The sequence below is a fragment of the Oncorhynchus nerka genome, linkage group LG15 (assembly GCF_034236695.1).
Source record: "Oncorhynchus nerka isolate Pitt River linkage group LG15, Oner_Uvic_2.0, whole genome shotgun sequence".
NCBI lineage: Eukaryota > Metazoa > Chordata > Actinopteri > Salmoniformes > Salmonidae > Oncorhynchus > Oncorhynchus nerka.
This window is the reverse complement of record NC_088410.1, coordinates 38,876,240-38,892,853: the sequence shown is the minus strand read 5'-3', so window position 1 is coordinate 38,892,853 and position 16,614 is coordinate 38,876,240. Positions and strand designations below refer to the sequence as shown.

General features: G+C 44.9%; 1 protein-coding gene across 4 annotated transcripts in view; it reads left to right on the top strand.

The window, feature by feature from the left end:
- The window catches only part of LOC115103861 (sprouty-related, EVH1 domain-containing protein 2-like), a 35,052-nt gene extending 18,747 nt beyond the window's left edge, over positions 1-16,305 (top strand). For 2 of the 4 annotated variants that reach the window (XM_029624866.2, XM_029624864.2), the window contains exons 5-6: positions 12,614-12,808; positions 13,065-16,305. In XM_029624866.2, coding sequence (XP_029480726.1) covers positions 12,614-12,808; positions 13,065-13,790 — 921 coding nt within the window. In that variant the 3' untranslated portion in view covers positions 13,791-16,305. The remainder of the gene's footprint in view (positions 1-12,613; positions 12,809-13,064) is intronic. The other 2 variants (XM_029624865.2, XM_029624867.2) reach the window with 1 other exon arrangement.
- The last annotated feature ends 309 nt before the right edge of the window (positions 16,306-16,614 follow it).

The following is a 16,614-nucleotide window of genomic DNA, read 5'->3' as shown; positions in this document are numbered from 1 at the left end:
GGGCTTCTCTCTCGCCTTCACTTATAGGCCCTTTTTTGAAGTGCGTGTGAAGATTTCAGTTATTTTAGTTTGGCCCAGTTTGGGAAGAGATGGGCCTTTGTTTTTGAGCAGGAGATGGCTGGTGTGATAGTAACAGGCGGCTGGTGGGGTGGAGGGGGAGGGTAGGAGGAGGGGTGAGGGTTAGGTATCCTGTAGTGTTTTGACCAGACTCCGCCACGGCTTGGCATTTGGTTTGTCTCCGTTACAGGAGATGAGGAGCAGCAGGCAGGGGTCGCGAGGTCTCTTCCTGCCCACCCCCTTCCCTCCCTCCCTCCCCCCACTCCCCTTCCCTCCTCCCACTCCCCACCCCCCCCTTCCCTCCTCCCACTCCCCACCCCCTTCCCTCCTCCCACTCCCCACCCCTCCCTCCTCCCACTGACCCTCCTCTAAAACTATCATTAGCAGCTGCTTCCTAGCAAACTGCCTCTGTGATTTAACACCATGGGGGGGGACTGAGAGAAGGGAACGCCTTGTGTTGTCTCTCTCTCTTCCCTCATGTCTGGAGAGAGCTTGGGGTTTTTGGCCGCCGGCCCTCTTGGAAGAGGGAGTTGTGTGTGTGTGTGTGTGTGTGTGTGCGCATGGATGCTTCATTCAGCTGTGTTTTGACTTGCCTCCGTTGTGGATTTCTGCAGATGGATGTTTTTGTTAGCAATTGTGGATGTTCGAAGAGCACGTTTCTGAAGCAAACGTCTAAATAACTTCATTTAAAATGCTCAAGGTGATTAAACATGCTAATTGTCTTGAGTGCAGAAGCTGTGAAAGGGCATGTTCCTAGCATAGTTCAGTATCCCCAAGCTACCAGCTTCGACACATTAGACAAGATGGGTCACTTCCATCTCTTTGAGAACAAGAAGGCCCTCAAACTCTTAATTCTCCGCATTACTGACAATGTTATGATCCGAAACGGCTCTTCGTCAGGTCAAACTAACAATCTGAGTCATTTCCCAAAATATACACGTTTCATGTCACATGACCATTATGCGCTTGACGCATGTTGGGTGTGGAAACAATTCAATTCACTTTTGTGCACAATCAATCATAATTAATCACAGAGGAACATATGGTCATAAAGGATTATCTACATATGGGTTCAAGTTAACCAAGGCAACAGTTAAAAAAAGATTGTTGGAATTACCCGCCAATATGACCATTACGCGCAAGAGGCACGCTGGCCGTAGATGTAATTCCAGTGACCTATTTCAAAAACAACTTGTGTATCTAATCATTTGATATCAATGAGATGGGAACATTAAGTACTTACAGAATCTAATACACTGCTCCATAAAATAAAGGGAACACTAAAATAACACATCCTAGATCTGAATGAATGAACAATTTCTTATTCAATACTTTTTTCTTTACATAGTTGAATGTGCTGACAACAAAATCACAGAAATGATCAATGGAAATCAAATTTATCAACCCATGGAGGTCTGGATTTGGAGTCACACTCAAAATTAAAGTGGAAAACCACACTACAGGCTGATCCAACTTTGATGTAATGTCCATAAAACAAGTCAAAATGAGGCTCAGTAGTGTGTGTGGCCTCCATGTGCCTGTATGACCTCCCTACAACGCCTGGGCATGTTTCTGATGAGGTGGTGGATGGTCTCCTGAGGGATCTCCTCCCAGACCTGGACTAAAGCATCCGCCAACTCCTGGACAGTCTGTGGTGCAATGTGGCGTTGGTGGATGGAGCGAGACATGATGTCCCAGATGTGCTTAATTGGATTCAGGTCTGGGGAACGGGCGGGCCAGTCCATAGCATCAATGCCTTCCTCTTGCAGGAACTGCTGACACACTCCAGCCACATGAGGTCTAGCATTGTCTTGCATTAGGAGGAACCGAGGGCCAACCGCACCAGCATATGGTCTCACAAGGGGTCTGAGGATCTCATCTCGGTACCTAATGGCAGTCAGGCTATTTCTGGCGAGCACATGGAGGGCTGTGCGGCCCCCCAAAGAAATGCCACCCCACACCATGACTGACCCACCGCCAAACCGGTCATGCTGGAGGATGTTGCAGGCAGCAGAGCGTTCTCCACGGCGTCTCCAGACTGTCACGTCTGTCACGTGCTCAGTGTGAACCTGCTTTCATCTGTGAAGAGCACAGGGCGCCAGTGTCGAATTTGCCAATCTTGGTGTTCTCTGGCAAATGCCAAACGTCCTGCACGGTGTTGGGCTGTAAGCACAACCCCCACCTGTGGACGTCAGGCCCTCATACCACCCTCATGGAGTCTGTTTCTGACCGTTTGAGCAGACACATGCACATTTGTGGCCTGCTGGAGGTCATTTTACAGGGCTTTGGCAGTGCTCCTCCTGCTCCTCCTTGCACAAAGGCGGAGGTAGCGGTCCTGCTGCTGGGTTGTTGCCCTCCTACGGCCTCCTCCACGTCTCCTGATGTACTGGCCTGTCTCCTGGTAGCGCCTCCATGCTCTGGACACTACGCTGACAGACACAGCAAACCTTCTTGCCACAGCTCGCATTGATGTTCCATCTTGGATGAGCTGCACTACCTGAGCCACTTGTGTGGGTTGTAGACTCCGTCTCATGCTACCACTAGAGTGAAAGCACCGCCAGCATTCAAAAGTGACCAAAACATCAGCCAGGAAGCATAGGAACTGAGAAGTGGTCTGTGTGTCTTGCTAATTGCCTATAATTTCCACCTGTTGTCTATTCCATTTGCACAACAGCATGTGACATTTATTGTCAATCAGTGTTGCTTCCTAAGTGGACAGTTTGATTTCACAGAAGTGTGATTGACTCGGAGTTCCTTTGTGTTGTTTAAGTGTTCCCTTTGTTTTTTTGAGCAGTGTATATACAGTGTATTCAGAAAGAATTCAAACCCCTTGAGTGTTTCCATATTTTGTTACGTTACAACCTTATTCTAAAATGGATTCAATTGTTTTTCCCCCTCACCAATCTACACACAATACCCCATAATGACAAAACCAAAACAGGTTTTTATTTATTTTTGCTAATTTGTTATTAAAAACTATCACATTTACATAAGTTTTCAGACCCCTTTACTCAGTACTTTCTTGAAGCACCTTTGGCAGCAAATACAGCCTGGACACTTCTTGGGTATGGCGCTAAAGGTTGACACACCTGTATTTGAGGACGTTCTCCCATTCTCTGCAGATCCTCTCAAGCTCTGTCAGGTTGGATGGGAAGCCTCTCTGCACAGCTATTTTCAGGTCTCTCCAGAGATGTTCGATCGGGTTCAAGTCCGGGCTCTAACTGGGCCAAAGGCATTCAGAGACTCGTCCCGAAGCTAGTCCTGCGTTGTCTTGGCTGAGCTTAAGGTCATTGTCCTGTAGGAAGGTTTCTAAAAACCTGTTTTGTCATTATGGGGTATTATGTGTAGATTGAGGAGGGGGGGAAAGTAATTTAATACATTTTAGAATACGGCTGTAATGTAACAATGTGGAAAAAGTGAAGGGGTCTGAATACATTCCAAATGCACTGTAGATAAATGTGCCATTTTTTTCCCAAGTGCCTTGTTCTAAAAATATATTTTCCATACGAGTACCCAAAGAAATCATGCGAGTACAGTCCAAACATTTCAAATACACAGAGCTAGCTAGAATGTGGCCACCTCCGGCAGTTCACCAGAACACTGCCCTGAATACCAGTTCAGTTCCTGCCATGGATAACATGAAAACCCTCACACAACAAGGCATCAAAAACATCGTTCCAGTAAGGTATACATACATCCATTCCTGCACAGCTTATAACTGCAGTGTGTGTTGCTGTTATATCACCGGATTTTGAATAGGCCTAATTTCCAGGGAGGAGAGGGCGAGGGAGATGTACATGAGTCATAGTGTGGTGCATCTGCAGTGGAGGCCTCTGCCTGGCAGCCTCCATCCCAACTGCTGCTGCTGCCTGACCCACTGTACTGTACCCAGCCTACACACGGTTAGCTAGCCTAGCGGACATGCTAATATGTTACTTATTTATCTAGCTAACACTTAAAGGGACACTGCAAGATTTTGAGATGTAGGTTGTTTTTCTACCTACCCAAAGTCTGTGCGTGCAGTTCGGAGATTATTGAAGTAAGCATATCGTTAGCTTAGGGCAATGGCCGAAGGTGCATAAAGATGTCGGAATTCAGATATGACATCATGGTTTCAACACTATCCGCGGAGCTTTTAAACTACTGTGCGCAACATGGTTCAATGTGCCAATAAATCAACACTTGTTAACTTTTTCCGGTTTTCATATTGCCAGTGTCTTGGAGCTTAAATTGGGATCATGTATACTGTGCTTTATGACGATACAAAGGAAGAGTAGGCCGGCATAACAAAGAGCAAACTTGGTAAACAAGACATTTGTGGTAAAGTGCATGGATCTTTATACACCTTCGCCATTCCTGGAAGTCTCCCAGTACAGTAGGTAGCTCCTCTCAAAAGCATGGAAATAGACTTTAGAACTAAACCAAAGATGGTTGGTCATTTTAGTCTTACAAAAACCTCTACAATAATATTTTATGAATTCGTAAATTTGAATGATAATCGTAAGAAACTAGATTTGATCCACTTCCTCATTCTCTGTCCCGTTGTCGCATAGAGATGTATAGAGAGCAGAACATTTGTTTCTTTACCATTCTGGTATCTGAGCGCCATTGAGACAGATAAAACGTTGCGATCTTGGTGACAACAGGAACGAGAATGACGTGGATAGAAGATCAGTCAAATCAACAAATTTACTATGAATAGCTTTGTACGACGCTAAGCTTTGGAGTAGTTGGAAGGTCTGTTTCCTTGCTTTTGAGAAGTGTTGGCTACTGCACCGGGAAACTTCCAGAAATTGCTCTAAGCTAACGATACGCTAACTTTAATCATTTCCAAACTGCACGCAGACATAATGGTTTTCAATGAGCTCGTCTGACTCTGGGTAAGTAGAAAAATGACTTACATTTCTCGCCGTGTCCCTTTAAGCTAGCAAACATGCTAACACATAACTAGACACGCTAAAACGCGATGCTGACAAGATGACCAAGCCAAGAGAAAAGACGCAACTAAAGAACATGACTAGGAAATGGTAAAGTACTCCACTCCCACCAAAAGAAACTGAGATGGGCCCTTCACTGCTACACAACTTCATACACTCTCAACATTAATAATAGTATCCCGATGATGCTAAGCTAGTGAATCCGTCCATTGTAACTCATTTGCTTTCCTCTTGTCTGGCGTACCTAGCCTTTATCCTAAATCTGATGGTAATGGGAAGTCCAGGTCCTTGCACTCGCTTCCCCTCTTTCTCTTCTTTTTTTAAACTCCTTCTCCCTTCCGATGGCATCAAAGAGGAAAAGGGCCTAGCGTGTCGTTTCCACAGGATGTCCAGTCAGAGGGAAGAGGGCCCGTCAGTAATCCGTCACTGCCTCCCTGTTTACATAGCTGGCCCTACTTAGAAAAAGCAGGTCCGCTCAAGGGAACACTCCAATTCGCCTCGGTTGCAGACGCCCCCCTCCCCCGTATTTTTTGTATTCTTTTGGAATCTAGCCCCATTCCCCAGTGGCCCAGAGAGCTAGCCTGAAGAGGGGGAAGGTCACATTGTATTAGATAGGATCTGTCTTTTTCGAAAAGCCTGAGGGAACTGAAGTCCCGGCACAGATGGAGGAGAGAGGACAATGACGAATGACCTTTATCCCCCTCCCCCCCAGGGCAGTAGAACAATATTAGTCAAGAGTAAATAACACACTCCCTTGGATGATGCAATACTTCCTCCTCTTTTTGGAAGGTCCGGTGTGACTGGTGAGATTTGGAAAGACTGTTGGAATGTCTCCCTTTGGTGCTTGCGGGGGGGGTTTAACGAGGGTGCAGGAGGCTCAAATGCCTCACACTACGCGTGTGTGTTGTCTCACCCATCAGGGTCTTTTTGAATGGGCTGCTGGTGACCAGACTATCCACTTTGTAGTGTCAATGAGGTCGAGGGTAGTTTTAGAATCGCCAGCTGCCGCGAGTTCCATTCCTGTGTCTGGTCTGGAAGCTAAATTGATAATTCGCTCAGCCACAAATACACCCCTCCCCCCTCCCCAACCACAGAAATCATTCCGAGCACAAGAACACACATGCACACACACTTACAAATATATCCCTTACATATGCGCACACACACAAACACACTCCCAATTAGACCCTGGCGCACACATCCCCCAACCGGCCCCACAGTAATCACACTTTGCACACACACAGCTCCTACCATTTGGCTTTTCCTGTGCACTAGGGCACAGTGGCTAAGTAGCTGGCTTGTGTATGTGCTTGTGCATTTGTGTGTTACTTTGTAATTACCTCAAAGGGCTCCTGCCCCCCACCAGATGCAGCCCCTTGCCTTAATCTCCAGTCTTTATTCACCTCCATTCACCCCCAAAGCAAGAGATGATGAAAATCTCCAAACAAGGCAGAGGTATGTCTTTGAAATCAGAGGCTGCGCCACACACATCTCACATCTTCCCCCAATCAACACGCCTGGTGGACTTCCGTGGCTTTTGTGATGAACATGGGCAATTTAGCCCTTTCACATTCCATAGGTCTTGCGCTATTAGTGCTCAGGAGCATTTCTTTCTCCCTCTTATTTTTTTCCCCCTCAAGCCCCGCTGTTGGGAGTAAATATCTGAACACGGTCTGTGTTTGTAATCATCTCCATCAGACAGGGGCCCCGGTTCGCCTCCTAAAGAACATTTCTCAACCATAACCAAGCTCTTGGCATCGCCCAAGGAAGGGATGCCACTTTTAGCTTTGGTCGGGCTCACTGAAGCCCTCTATAGCAAGTGGCTGGGGGTCCAATAAACGTAGGACTGGGACACCAGAAACCGTCCAAAGTGAATGGGAGTGGACTAGAGGTGGTGCTCTCATTTTGATATCATATGCGGACTCCCCCTCGTCTGATTACCGCAGTCTAGCGGTCCTCTGGCACGCGCCTTGGCAGCGGTAAGGAGAACTGGGGAACCGAAAGCACACCGCCACATGAAAGAGGTGCCCCGCGCCGGCCTCAGCTAGTGACGCAATCGACCACACTTCTGATCTTGCTCAACGCTAAAGGGGCTGTAAGTCTCCTAGCTGGAATTAATTTAACCTACCCCCAATATAAAAGGGAGACTTCAGAACAGTTTTTCCCACTCTTTTGTTCTTGAAGGAATCATTTTTTGGGAGGCATGGGGGGTTGTTGGTTAATTACATACAGAAGTAGGGAGATTTTGACTCTGAGCCATGACATGCTTTTACCTTAGCAATGGCCCGTTGAGCGCATGCCATGTGCAGGTCGGTTTGTTGGTCTCTGTGTAAAGGGCCGATGGGAGTCTGCTTCCCGCACGGGTTCTCGTGCCCAATCAAGGGTGTCGTTATCTCTCACCCACTGGAGAAAGACTCCCCCTCCTTCTGCATTTCCTGGGCCGTTTGGACCATTGTAATTGCTTCAGACTGGCTGTCAGATTTTTTTTTGCATTTCTTTGGCTCCAGAATTTGTGGTATCGTTCATTACATCGCTAAGCCAAAATGTCTCAATGTTTTGTGGAACATCTTTGGTCCACTAAGGCCAGACAAAATTGAGTCACTGTTTAACGGTGAGCGCAAAAAAATATATATATATATATATACCTTTGAAGTCAGAAGTTTAAATACACTTAGGTTGGAGTCATTAAAACTAGTTTTTCAACCACTCCACAATTGTCTTGTTAACAAACTATAGTTTTGCCAAGTCGTTTAGGACATCTACTTTGTGCATGACACAAGTCATTTTTCAAACAATTGTTTACAGACAGATTATTTCACTTATAATTCACTGTATCACAATTCCAGTGGGTCAGAAGTTTGCATACACGAAGTTGACTGTGCCTTTAAATAGCTTTGAAAATTCCAGAAAATTGTCATAGCTTTAGAAGCTTCTGATAGGCTAATTGACATAATTTGAGTCAATTGGAGGTGTACCTGTGGATGTATTTCAAGGCCTACCTTCAAACTCAGTGCCTCATTGCTTGACGACATGGGAAAATAAATAAAAAATCAGCCAAGACCTCCACAAAAAAGAAAATTGTAGACCTCCACAAGTCTGGTTCATCCTTGGGAGCAATTTCTAAATAAATGAAGGTACGACGTTCATCTGTATAAACAATGGTACACAAGTATAAACACAATGGGACCACGCAGCCATCATACCGCTCAGGAAGGAGACTAGGTCTGTCTCCTAGAGATGAATGTACTTTGGTGGGAAAAGTGCAAATCAATCCCAGAACACCAAAGGACCCTGTGAAGATGCTGGAGGAAACGGGTACAAAAGTACCTTATGTCCACAGTAAAACGAGTCCTATATAGACATAACCTGAAAGGTCTCTCAGCAAGGAAGTAGCCACTGCTATAAAACCGCCATAAAAAAGCCAGACTACGTTTGCAACTACACATGGGGCCAAAGATCATACTTGTTGGAGAAATATCCTCTGGTCTGATGAAACAAAAATAGAACTGTTTGGCCATAATGACTGTCGTCATGTTTAGAGGAAAAAGGGGGAGGCTTGCAAGCCGAAGAACACCATCCCAACCTTGAAGCACGGGGGTGGTAGCATCATGTTGTGGGGATGCTTTGCTGCAGGAGGGACTGGTGCACTTCACAAAATAGATGACATCATGAGACAGGAAAATTATGTGGATATATTGAAGCAACATCAAGACATCAGTCAGGAAGTTAAAGCTGGGTCACAAATGGGTCTTCCAAATGGACAATGACCCCAAGCATACTTCCAAAGTTGTGGCAAAATGGCTTAAGGACAACAAAGTCAAGGTATTGGAGTGGCCATCACAAAGCCCTGACCTATAGAAAATGTGTGGGTAGAACTGAAAAAGAATGTGCGAGCAAGGAGGCCTACAAACCTGACTCAGTTACACCAGCTCTGTCAGGAGGAATGGGCCAAAATTCACCCAACTTATTGTGGGAAGCTTATGGAAGGTTACCCAAAACATTTGACCCAAGTTAAACAATTTAAAGGCAATGCTACCAAATACTAATTGAGTGTATGTAAACTTCTGACCCACTGGGAATGTGATTTCACATTCTTAAAATAAAGTGGTGATCTTAACTGACCTAAGACAGGGAATTTTTACTAGGAATAAATCTCAGGAATTGTGAAAAACTGAGTTTAAATGTATTTGGCTAAGGTGTATGTAAACTTTCGACTTCAACTGTGTGTGTGTCTGTGTGTGTGTGTGTGTGTGTGTGTATATATATATATATATATATCATTTTCATCATAGATACACTTCAACTATGACAGACAAAATGAGAAAAAAAAATCCAGAAAATCACATTGTAGGATTTTTTAAATGAATTTATTTGCAAATTATGGTGGAAAATAAGTATTTGGTCAATAACAAAAATGTATCTCAATACTTTGTTATATACCCTTTGTTGGCAATGACAGAGGTCAAACATTTTCTGTAAGTCTTCACAAGGTTTTCACACACTGTTGCTGGTATTTTGGCCCATTCCTCCATGCAGATCTCCTCTAAAGCAGTGATGTTTTGGGGCTGTTGCTGGGCAACACGGACTTTCAACTCCCTCCAAATATTTTCTATGGGGTTGAGATCTGGAGACTGGCTAGGCCACTCCAGGACCTTGAAATGCTTCTTACGAAGCCACTCCTTCGTTGCCCGGGCGGTGTGTTTGGGATCATTGTCATGCTGAAAGACCCAGCCACGTTTCATCTTCAATGCCCTTGCTGATGGAAGGAGGTTTTCACTCAAAATCTCACGATACATGGCCCCATTCATTCTTTCCTTTGCACGGATCAGTCGTCCTGGTCCCTTTGCAGAAAAACAGCCCCAAATGATGTTTCCATCCCCATGCTTCACAGTAGGTATGGTGTTCTTTGGATGCAACTCAGCATTCTTTGTCCTCCAAACAAGACGAGTTGTGTTTTTACCAAAAAGTTATATTTTGGTTTCATCTGACCATATGACATTCTCACAATCTTCTTCTGGATCATCCAAATGCTCTCTAGCAAACTTCAGACGGGCCTGGACATGTACTGGCTTAAGCAGGGGGGACACGTCTGGCACTGCAGGATTTGAGTCCCTGGCGGCGTAGTGTGTTACTGATGGTAGGCTTTGTTACTTTGGTCCAAGTTCAAACAGGTGCTGTTAATACAGGTAACGAGTGGAGGACAGAGGAGCCTCTTAAAAGAAGAAGTTACAGGTCTGTGAGAGCCAGAAATCTTGCTTGTTTAGGTGACCAAATACTTATTTTCCACCATAATATTGAAAATAAATTCATAAATCCTACAATGTACTTTATTAACTTTTTTAACAAAACAAAAACTGAAAAATTGGGCGTGCAAAATTATTCAGCCCCCTTAAGTTAATAATTTGTAGCGCCACCTTTTGCTGAGATTACAGCTGTAAGTCGCTTGGGGTATGTCTCTATCAGTTTTGCACATCGAGAGACTGAATTTTTTTCCCATTCCTCCTTGCAAAACAGCTCGAGGTTAGTGAGGTTGGATGGAGAGCATTTGTGAACAGCAGTTTTCAGTTCTTTCCACAGATTCTCGATTGGATTCAGGTCTGGACTTTGACTTGGCCATTCTAACACCTGGATATGTTTATTTTTGAACCATTCCATTGTAGATTTTGCTTTATGTTTTGGATCATTGTCTTGTTGGAAGACAAATCTCCGTCCCAGTCTCAGGTCTTTTGCAGACTCCATCAGGTTTTCTTCCAGAATTGTCCTGTATTTGGCTCCATCCATCTTCCCATCAATTTTAACCATCTTCCCTGTCCCTGCTGAAGAAAAGCAGGCCCAAACCATGATGCTGCCACCACCATGTTTGACAGTGGGGATGGTGTGTTCAGGGTGATGAGCTGTGTTGCTTTTACGCCAAACATAACGTTTTGCATTGTTGCCAAAAAGTTCCATTTTGGTTTCATCTGACCAGAGCACCTTCTTCCACATGTTTGGTGTGTCTCCCAGGTGGCTTGTGGCAAACTTTAAACAACACTTTTTATGGATATCTTTAAGAAATGGCTTTCTTCTTGCCACTCTTCCATAAAGGCCAGATTTGTGCAATATACGACTGATTGTTGTCCTATGGACAGAGTCTCCCACCTCAGCTGTAGATCTCTGCAGTTCATCCAGACTGATCATGGGCCTCTTGGCTGCATCTCTGATCAGTCTTCTCCTTGTGTGAGCTGAAAGTTTAGAGGGACGGCCAGGTCTTGGTAGATTTGCAGTGGTCTGATACTCCTTCCATTTCAATATTATCGCTTGCACAGTGCTCCTTGGGATGTTTAAAGCTTGGGAAATCTTTTTGTATCCAAATCCGGCTTTAAACTTCTTCACAACAGTATCTCGGACCTGCCTGGTGTGTTCCTTGTTCTTCATGATGCTCTCTGCGCTTTTAACGGACCTCTGAGACTATCACAGTGCAGGTGCATTTATACGGAGACTTGATTACACACAGGTGGATTGTATTTATCATCATTAGTCATTTAGGTCAACATTGGATCATTCAGAGATCCTCACTGAACTTCTGGAGAGAGTTTGCTGCACTGAAAGTAAAGGGGCTGAATAATTTTGCACGCCCAATTTTTCAGTTTTTGATTTGTTAAAAAAGTTTGAAATATCCAGTAAATGTCGTTCCACTTCATGATTGTGTCCCACTTGTTGTTGATTCTTCACAAAAAAATACAGTTTTATATCTTTATGTTTGAAGCCTGAAATGTGGCAAAAGGTCGCAAAGTTCAAGGGGGCCGAATACTTTCGCAAGGCACTGTAGTACCCGCAAAATGTAAGTTATGAATCGCAAATCACCATAGAGCCAACACACTTCGATTTCATCAATCAGTTTGATTTCAATTTGGTTGTCTAAAATACTATCAGCTTGCACTGCGTCTTTGCTGATGAATGCCCTGATCTCTGGCCAGTCAATTGGTTAAATTACATTGTTTTGTCTATGAATCGCTTCTAATAGATCTGAAAATGATGCAATAACCATGAATTTAACCGACTGTTTATAATGAGGGACGTCCCACGTTTAACCTGGACACAAATAGTAGGAAATTGTGCTGGCTTCAGCCATGAGAGCATGAGAGAGAAATTAAACATCTGCACGTCGCCTGCAGGTGTTTGTTTCAGTGTCCAATCCGAGGCTCGAACATGATCTGAGGCTGGTTGGTCTCCTGGGCATCAACTTGGAAAATCCTCCAGGGAGAGCAGACAGTGCGTTTTATAAATGAAGAGCCGCATATACTGCCCAAAAAATAACACATCAGATTTTATTTTTTCTGGTGTGGAGAAAAGTGTCTGCTAACATTGCCCAAAATAGTGCATGTTGAGTTAGCGTAGCCAAACACAATGTGCCAGAAAGCAGTGATGTTTTCAAGTGGTAAGCTTGGTCTAATATTACTCCCATGTAGTCATGGGTCATGTTCATTAGACACCAAGCAGAAGAAAACAGACCATAACGGGAGGGGCTATCTGAAACTGTCCAATAAGAAATGCTACTTTTCAGTTGCAAAACGTCTGTTGCGTACCCTAATGAACAGGACCCTGTCCTGACTTGTGTTTGGTTTGGTATTGTCTCTCAGAATGCCACCGACAGCTCATCCAACTCCTCCCACTCCCAGAAGAAGGAGCCTCTGCAGCTGCAGACCCTGGCCCCGCCCAGCTTCTGCGAGCCGCGCCGGCACCACTGCATCCTGGGTCACTTCTACGACCAGCACCGACACTCGGACCACTACTTCCTGGATCAGGTGGGTGGCTGGGGGACGACTGTGGCGAAGGTGGGTCACCAAAACTTTGATCTTGGGAAAAAAAACATGCACTGGAGCTAGAGGGTTGTGGCTATATTCTTTACTACCATGGGTAGGTGGGAGGGACAGAGGGAATGAGTGTTCTTGAAGCATAAACTATGGTGCTAGAGTGATGATGTATTTCAAGTTGGGCCTGGAAGTTGACTGCTTGTTGGAAGACATGTTTTGTAGTTTGTAGACTGGTCTGTGTAGTTCTCATTTATTTTGCTCTCCTTTATCTCTGCAGTCGGTTCCCATGTTCCCACGCCACGTCAGCTTCCAGGTGGAGGAGGAGGAGGAGGAGGAGATTGTGCGCATCAACCCTCGCGAGCGGACCTGGCTGACTGGGTATGAGGACTACCGGCACGCCACCGCCGCGCGCGACAAGCTCATCCAGCACCCCGAGGACGCCGACGCCTACGTGCACTTCGCCAAGAGCGAGCCGCCCAAGCACGACTACACCTACCCTTACCCCCTGGGCCTTGATCCCTACCAGCACGCAAGGGACCCCAAGATAGGCTGCGTGGACCGACTAGGTGGGGGTGGCCTTATCGGGGGACACAGGGCGGTGGTCACAGCCCAGCCCCGCACTCTCCAGCTCAAGGGCAAGCGGCGGAAGGAGGACGGCGAGCGCTCGCGCTGCGTCTACTGCCGGGACATGTTCAACCACGAGGAGAACAGGCGCGGGCGGTGCCAGGAGGCGCCGGACCCCATCCAGACGTGCATCCACCGGGTCAGCTTCATGTGGTGCGCGGACAGCCTGCTCTACCACTGCATGTCGGACCCGGAGGGCGACTACTCGGACCCGTGCTCGTGCGACACCAGCGACGAGCGTTTCTGCCTGCGCTGGCTGGCCCTGGTTGGGCTGTCGCTGCTGGCCCCCTGCATGTGCTGCTATGCCCCGCTTCGCACCTGCTACCGTTGCGGGGTGGCTTGCCACTGCTGTGGGGGCAAGCACAAAGCCGTGGGCTGAGGGCCGGGAGGTGCCAGCAGAGAGGGGGAGTAGAACAGAGACACATGGAAGGGACTGGACCAGAAGAGGGTGGCCCCGCAATTCTTTTGTTTTGTGTTTTTGTTTTCGCTGTTGCTTCTCTCGGTCAAATTCCAGATGGGAAAACAATTGGCTTGTCCCGATTCTTTTGGAAATGGAAGTTTCTCTCGGTGGAAAGAAAGAGAAAAAATACGTTTCCTATTGTTTTTATTTTTGTTTGTTTTTTTATTTTTATAGGGGTACCCTGCCTACGGCTTCCACGTCCTTGCATTACAAAGACTAAAATAATGAATATTCATTTATATATAAATATATATAAACAGGTACTTTATATTTTTACACTCATGTGTTTTAAAGGCTTGAATATTTCTCTTTTTCTCCGTGTTTTGTGTGAGGTCAGTGTGAGCGTTGTTTTCTGAGGGGGGCTCTCGCTTTGTGTTCCCCTCGCCATGGCTCACCACCAATCACAGATCAAGCTGGTTCCCGCCTGTAAAGCAGAGGCACTTAAATCAAGGACGTGTCCTAAATGGTACCTTATTCCTTATAAAGTGCACTACTTTTGATCATAGCCCAATGTGCCCTAGTCTAATGTAGTGCAATATATAGGTAAGAGTGCCATGTGGGATGCAGCCCAACTGTGATCACGTCTGCCCCTCCCAGCCAATGAAACAAAAGAAAAGGCAAATGTTTAACCAGTGTTTCCTCGTTCTGCTCCTTGACTACTCCTGACCTAGCCTGGTCTCAGAGCTGTGCTGTTTTGTCAACTCCTATGGTTGTCAATGGCCTTAGGAGTTGACTATACAGCACAATTAGACCTGGGGCCAGGAAGGTACCTGACTATGCACATTTTTAAAACCAAATTCAACCTAATGTCAGTGGAGAGACACCTGGAAAAAACATGAAAGTACCATTCTACTGCTCAGTCAAGTTAGACTGAATGTATTGTGGATTCGGCCCAGAACAAAAGATCAAATGGGTCAGGGGTACTTGAGTATTGGATGGGGAACCTCTGCTTTAGACACTTAATCTGTGTGTGTGTCTTCCTTTGTGCAATGGTCTGGAAAATGGAATGGGCAACAATGTATCCCTGTTTGCTTTTTTTGTGACATCAACTAAAAGCCAAAATGACAAAATAAGCTGCAGCATTTAAATAGAGTATCTAAATTAGTCATTTTTTGAAGATAATAATCCTCAATCAACCGTTTTATTACAGTGGAGGAGGAGAACTCAAGCCTTAGGTGACTTTTTATTCAGTTTTGATGCTTGATGTTGATCTTTTGATATAGTTTTTATTTATTTGCCTTGCTAAATTTAGACACCAGCCTAGGGGACTGGGGGGGTTAAGAGGAAGGGAACGGTCCTATTGTAAACTAAACACAGCCAAGAGGGGAAGAGGAGGTTTTTTTTGCCACCTTTTGAGATGGATGATGTCGTTGTCCACTACAATGTCAATGGTGCTTTCTTTAGTGTGTCTTTTCTTTTGCCTTTCAAAAGGATACTCGGCATTCCCTGACAGTTAGCCTCGTTATCTTTAGAGTTTTGCTCAACTTTAGCTCGAGAGAAAGACCGTTTTGATCTTGTTGCTCATCTTTCCCCACTCCCTTCGAAGGGTATATGATTGTGTGTTCTCCAACGAAGGGGCCCACTAGCACACCTGATTCAACTAATCGCCTAATCGTGTTCTTCAGTCTATACCACGATTAGCTGACACGGGTGCGTTACTGCAGGGTTGGAACGAAAGGCTGCACACCCAGGATCTCTCCAAGACCAGAGTTGTGGAAGAAGGGTTTTTATCTATTGTTCCAATAAATCCCACTTCCTGGTCTGTTACGCGGTAATACATTACAGCCAATGGCAAGGGAGAAGGCTGTCTTGTCAGCCAATCACATCAGTCAGGCAGGTGGTGTCAAAATGTATACAAAAATAAAATGGACGCTACAGTATGTATGTATGTATGTATGTTTCTATTGAAACAAACTAGCCTCAAATTTAAATCACCCTGTAACCTCACCTCGTCGGAGGAACGTTGTTTGATTTATCTCTGTATGAAGCACAACACTAATCAGAAAAACCTTATGAACAAAATGCGCAAATTGCTGTGAAGTACCCGATCTCGAGTCGCATCAATGTGGTAGAAAAGACATCTTATGCGATCTATCCCAGTCATACATGAACTAATTGTCATAACCATTCAAGTACCAAGCAATGTCTGGGGTTAAATGGGCGACAGTACCATGGCATTACGGATTCTGTACAAAAACTGTCGTTGTGTCCATGTCTTTCTCTGTACACTCTCTCTGCCTTTCTTCCTTCCTTTTTTTTCTGCTGTGTGTCCCTGTTTGTCAGCTTTGCAACACGGTTGCCATTCATTGTAGAGAAGATCCCAGTTTTATTTTTCTATCTGTGGTAAAAGAAAAGTTAACCAAAAGCAGTTTGTCTGTTTTGGTGCGGTGTCTAATTCCTGCACACATTTAACTATTAAAGGAAAGTGCCTGAAGCATCCTCTTCATCTATCTCATATATATATATATATACTTAGTCTTTTTTATTTTAATGTTAAAAAAAAAAGTTAAATTGATTGTCTTTTTTTAATTTTTACAATCTGCATTTTTACCTCTGTAAAAAAAAAAAGCTCATATATATATATCAAGTGTATGATGTACATTTTAAGTTATATTTTTGTATTGTTTCTAATATGATCGTCACGACTCTATACTTTTAAAAAGAAAAAATGAGAAACGAGAAATTAACATCTGTATAAATGCCAATACATCATATGGAAACTAACAGAAGCATGGCCTGGATA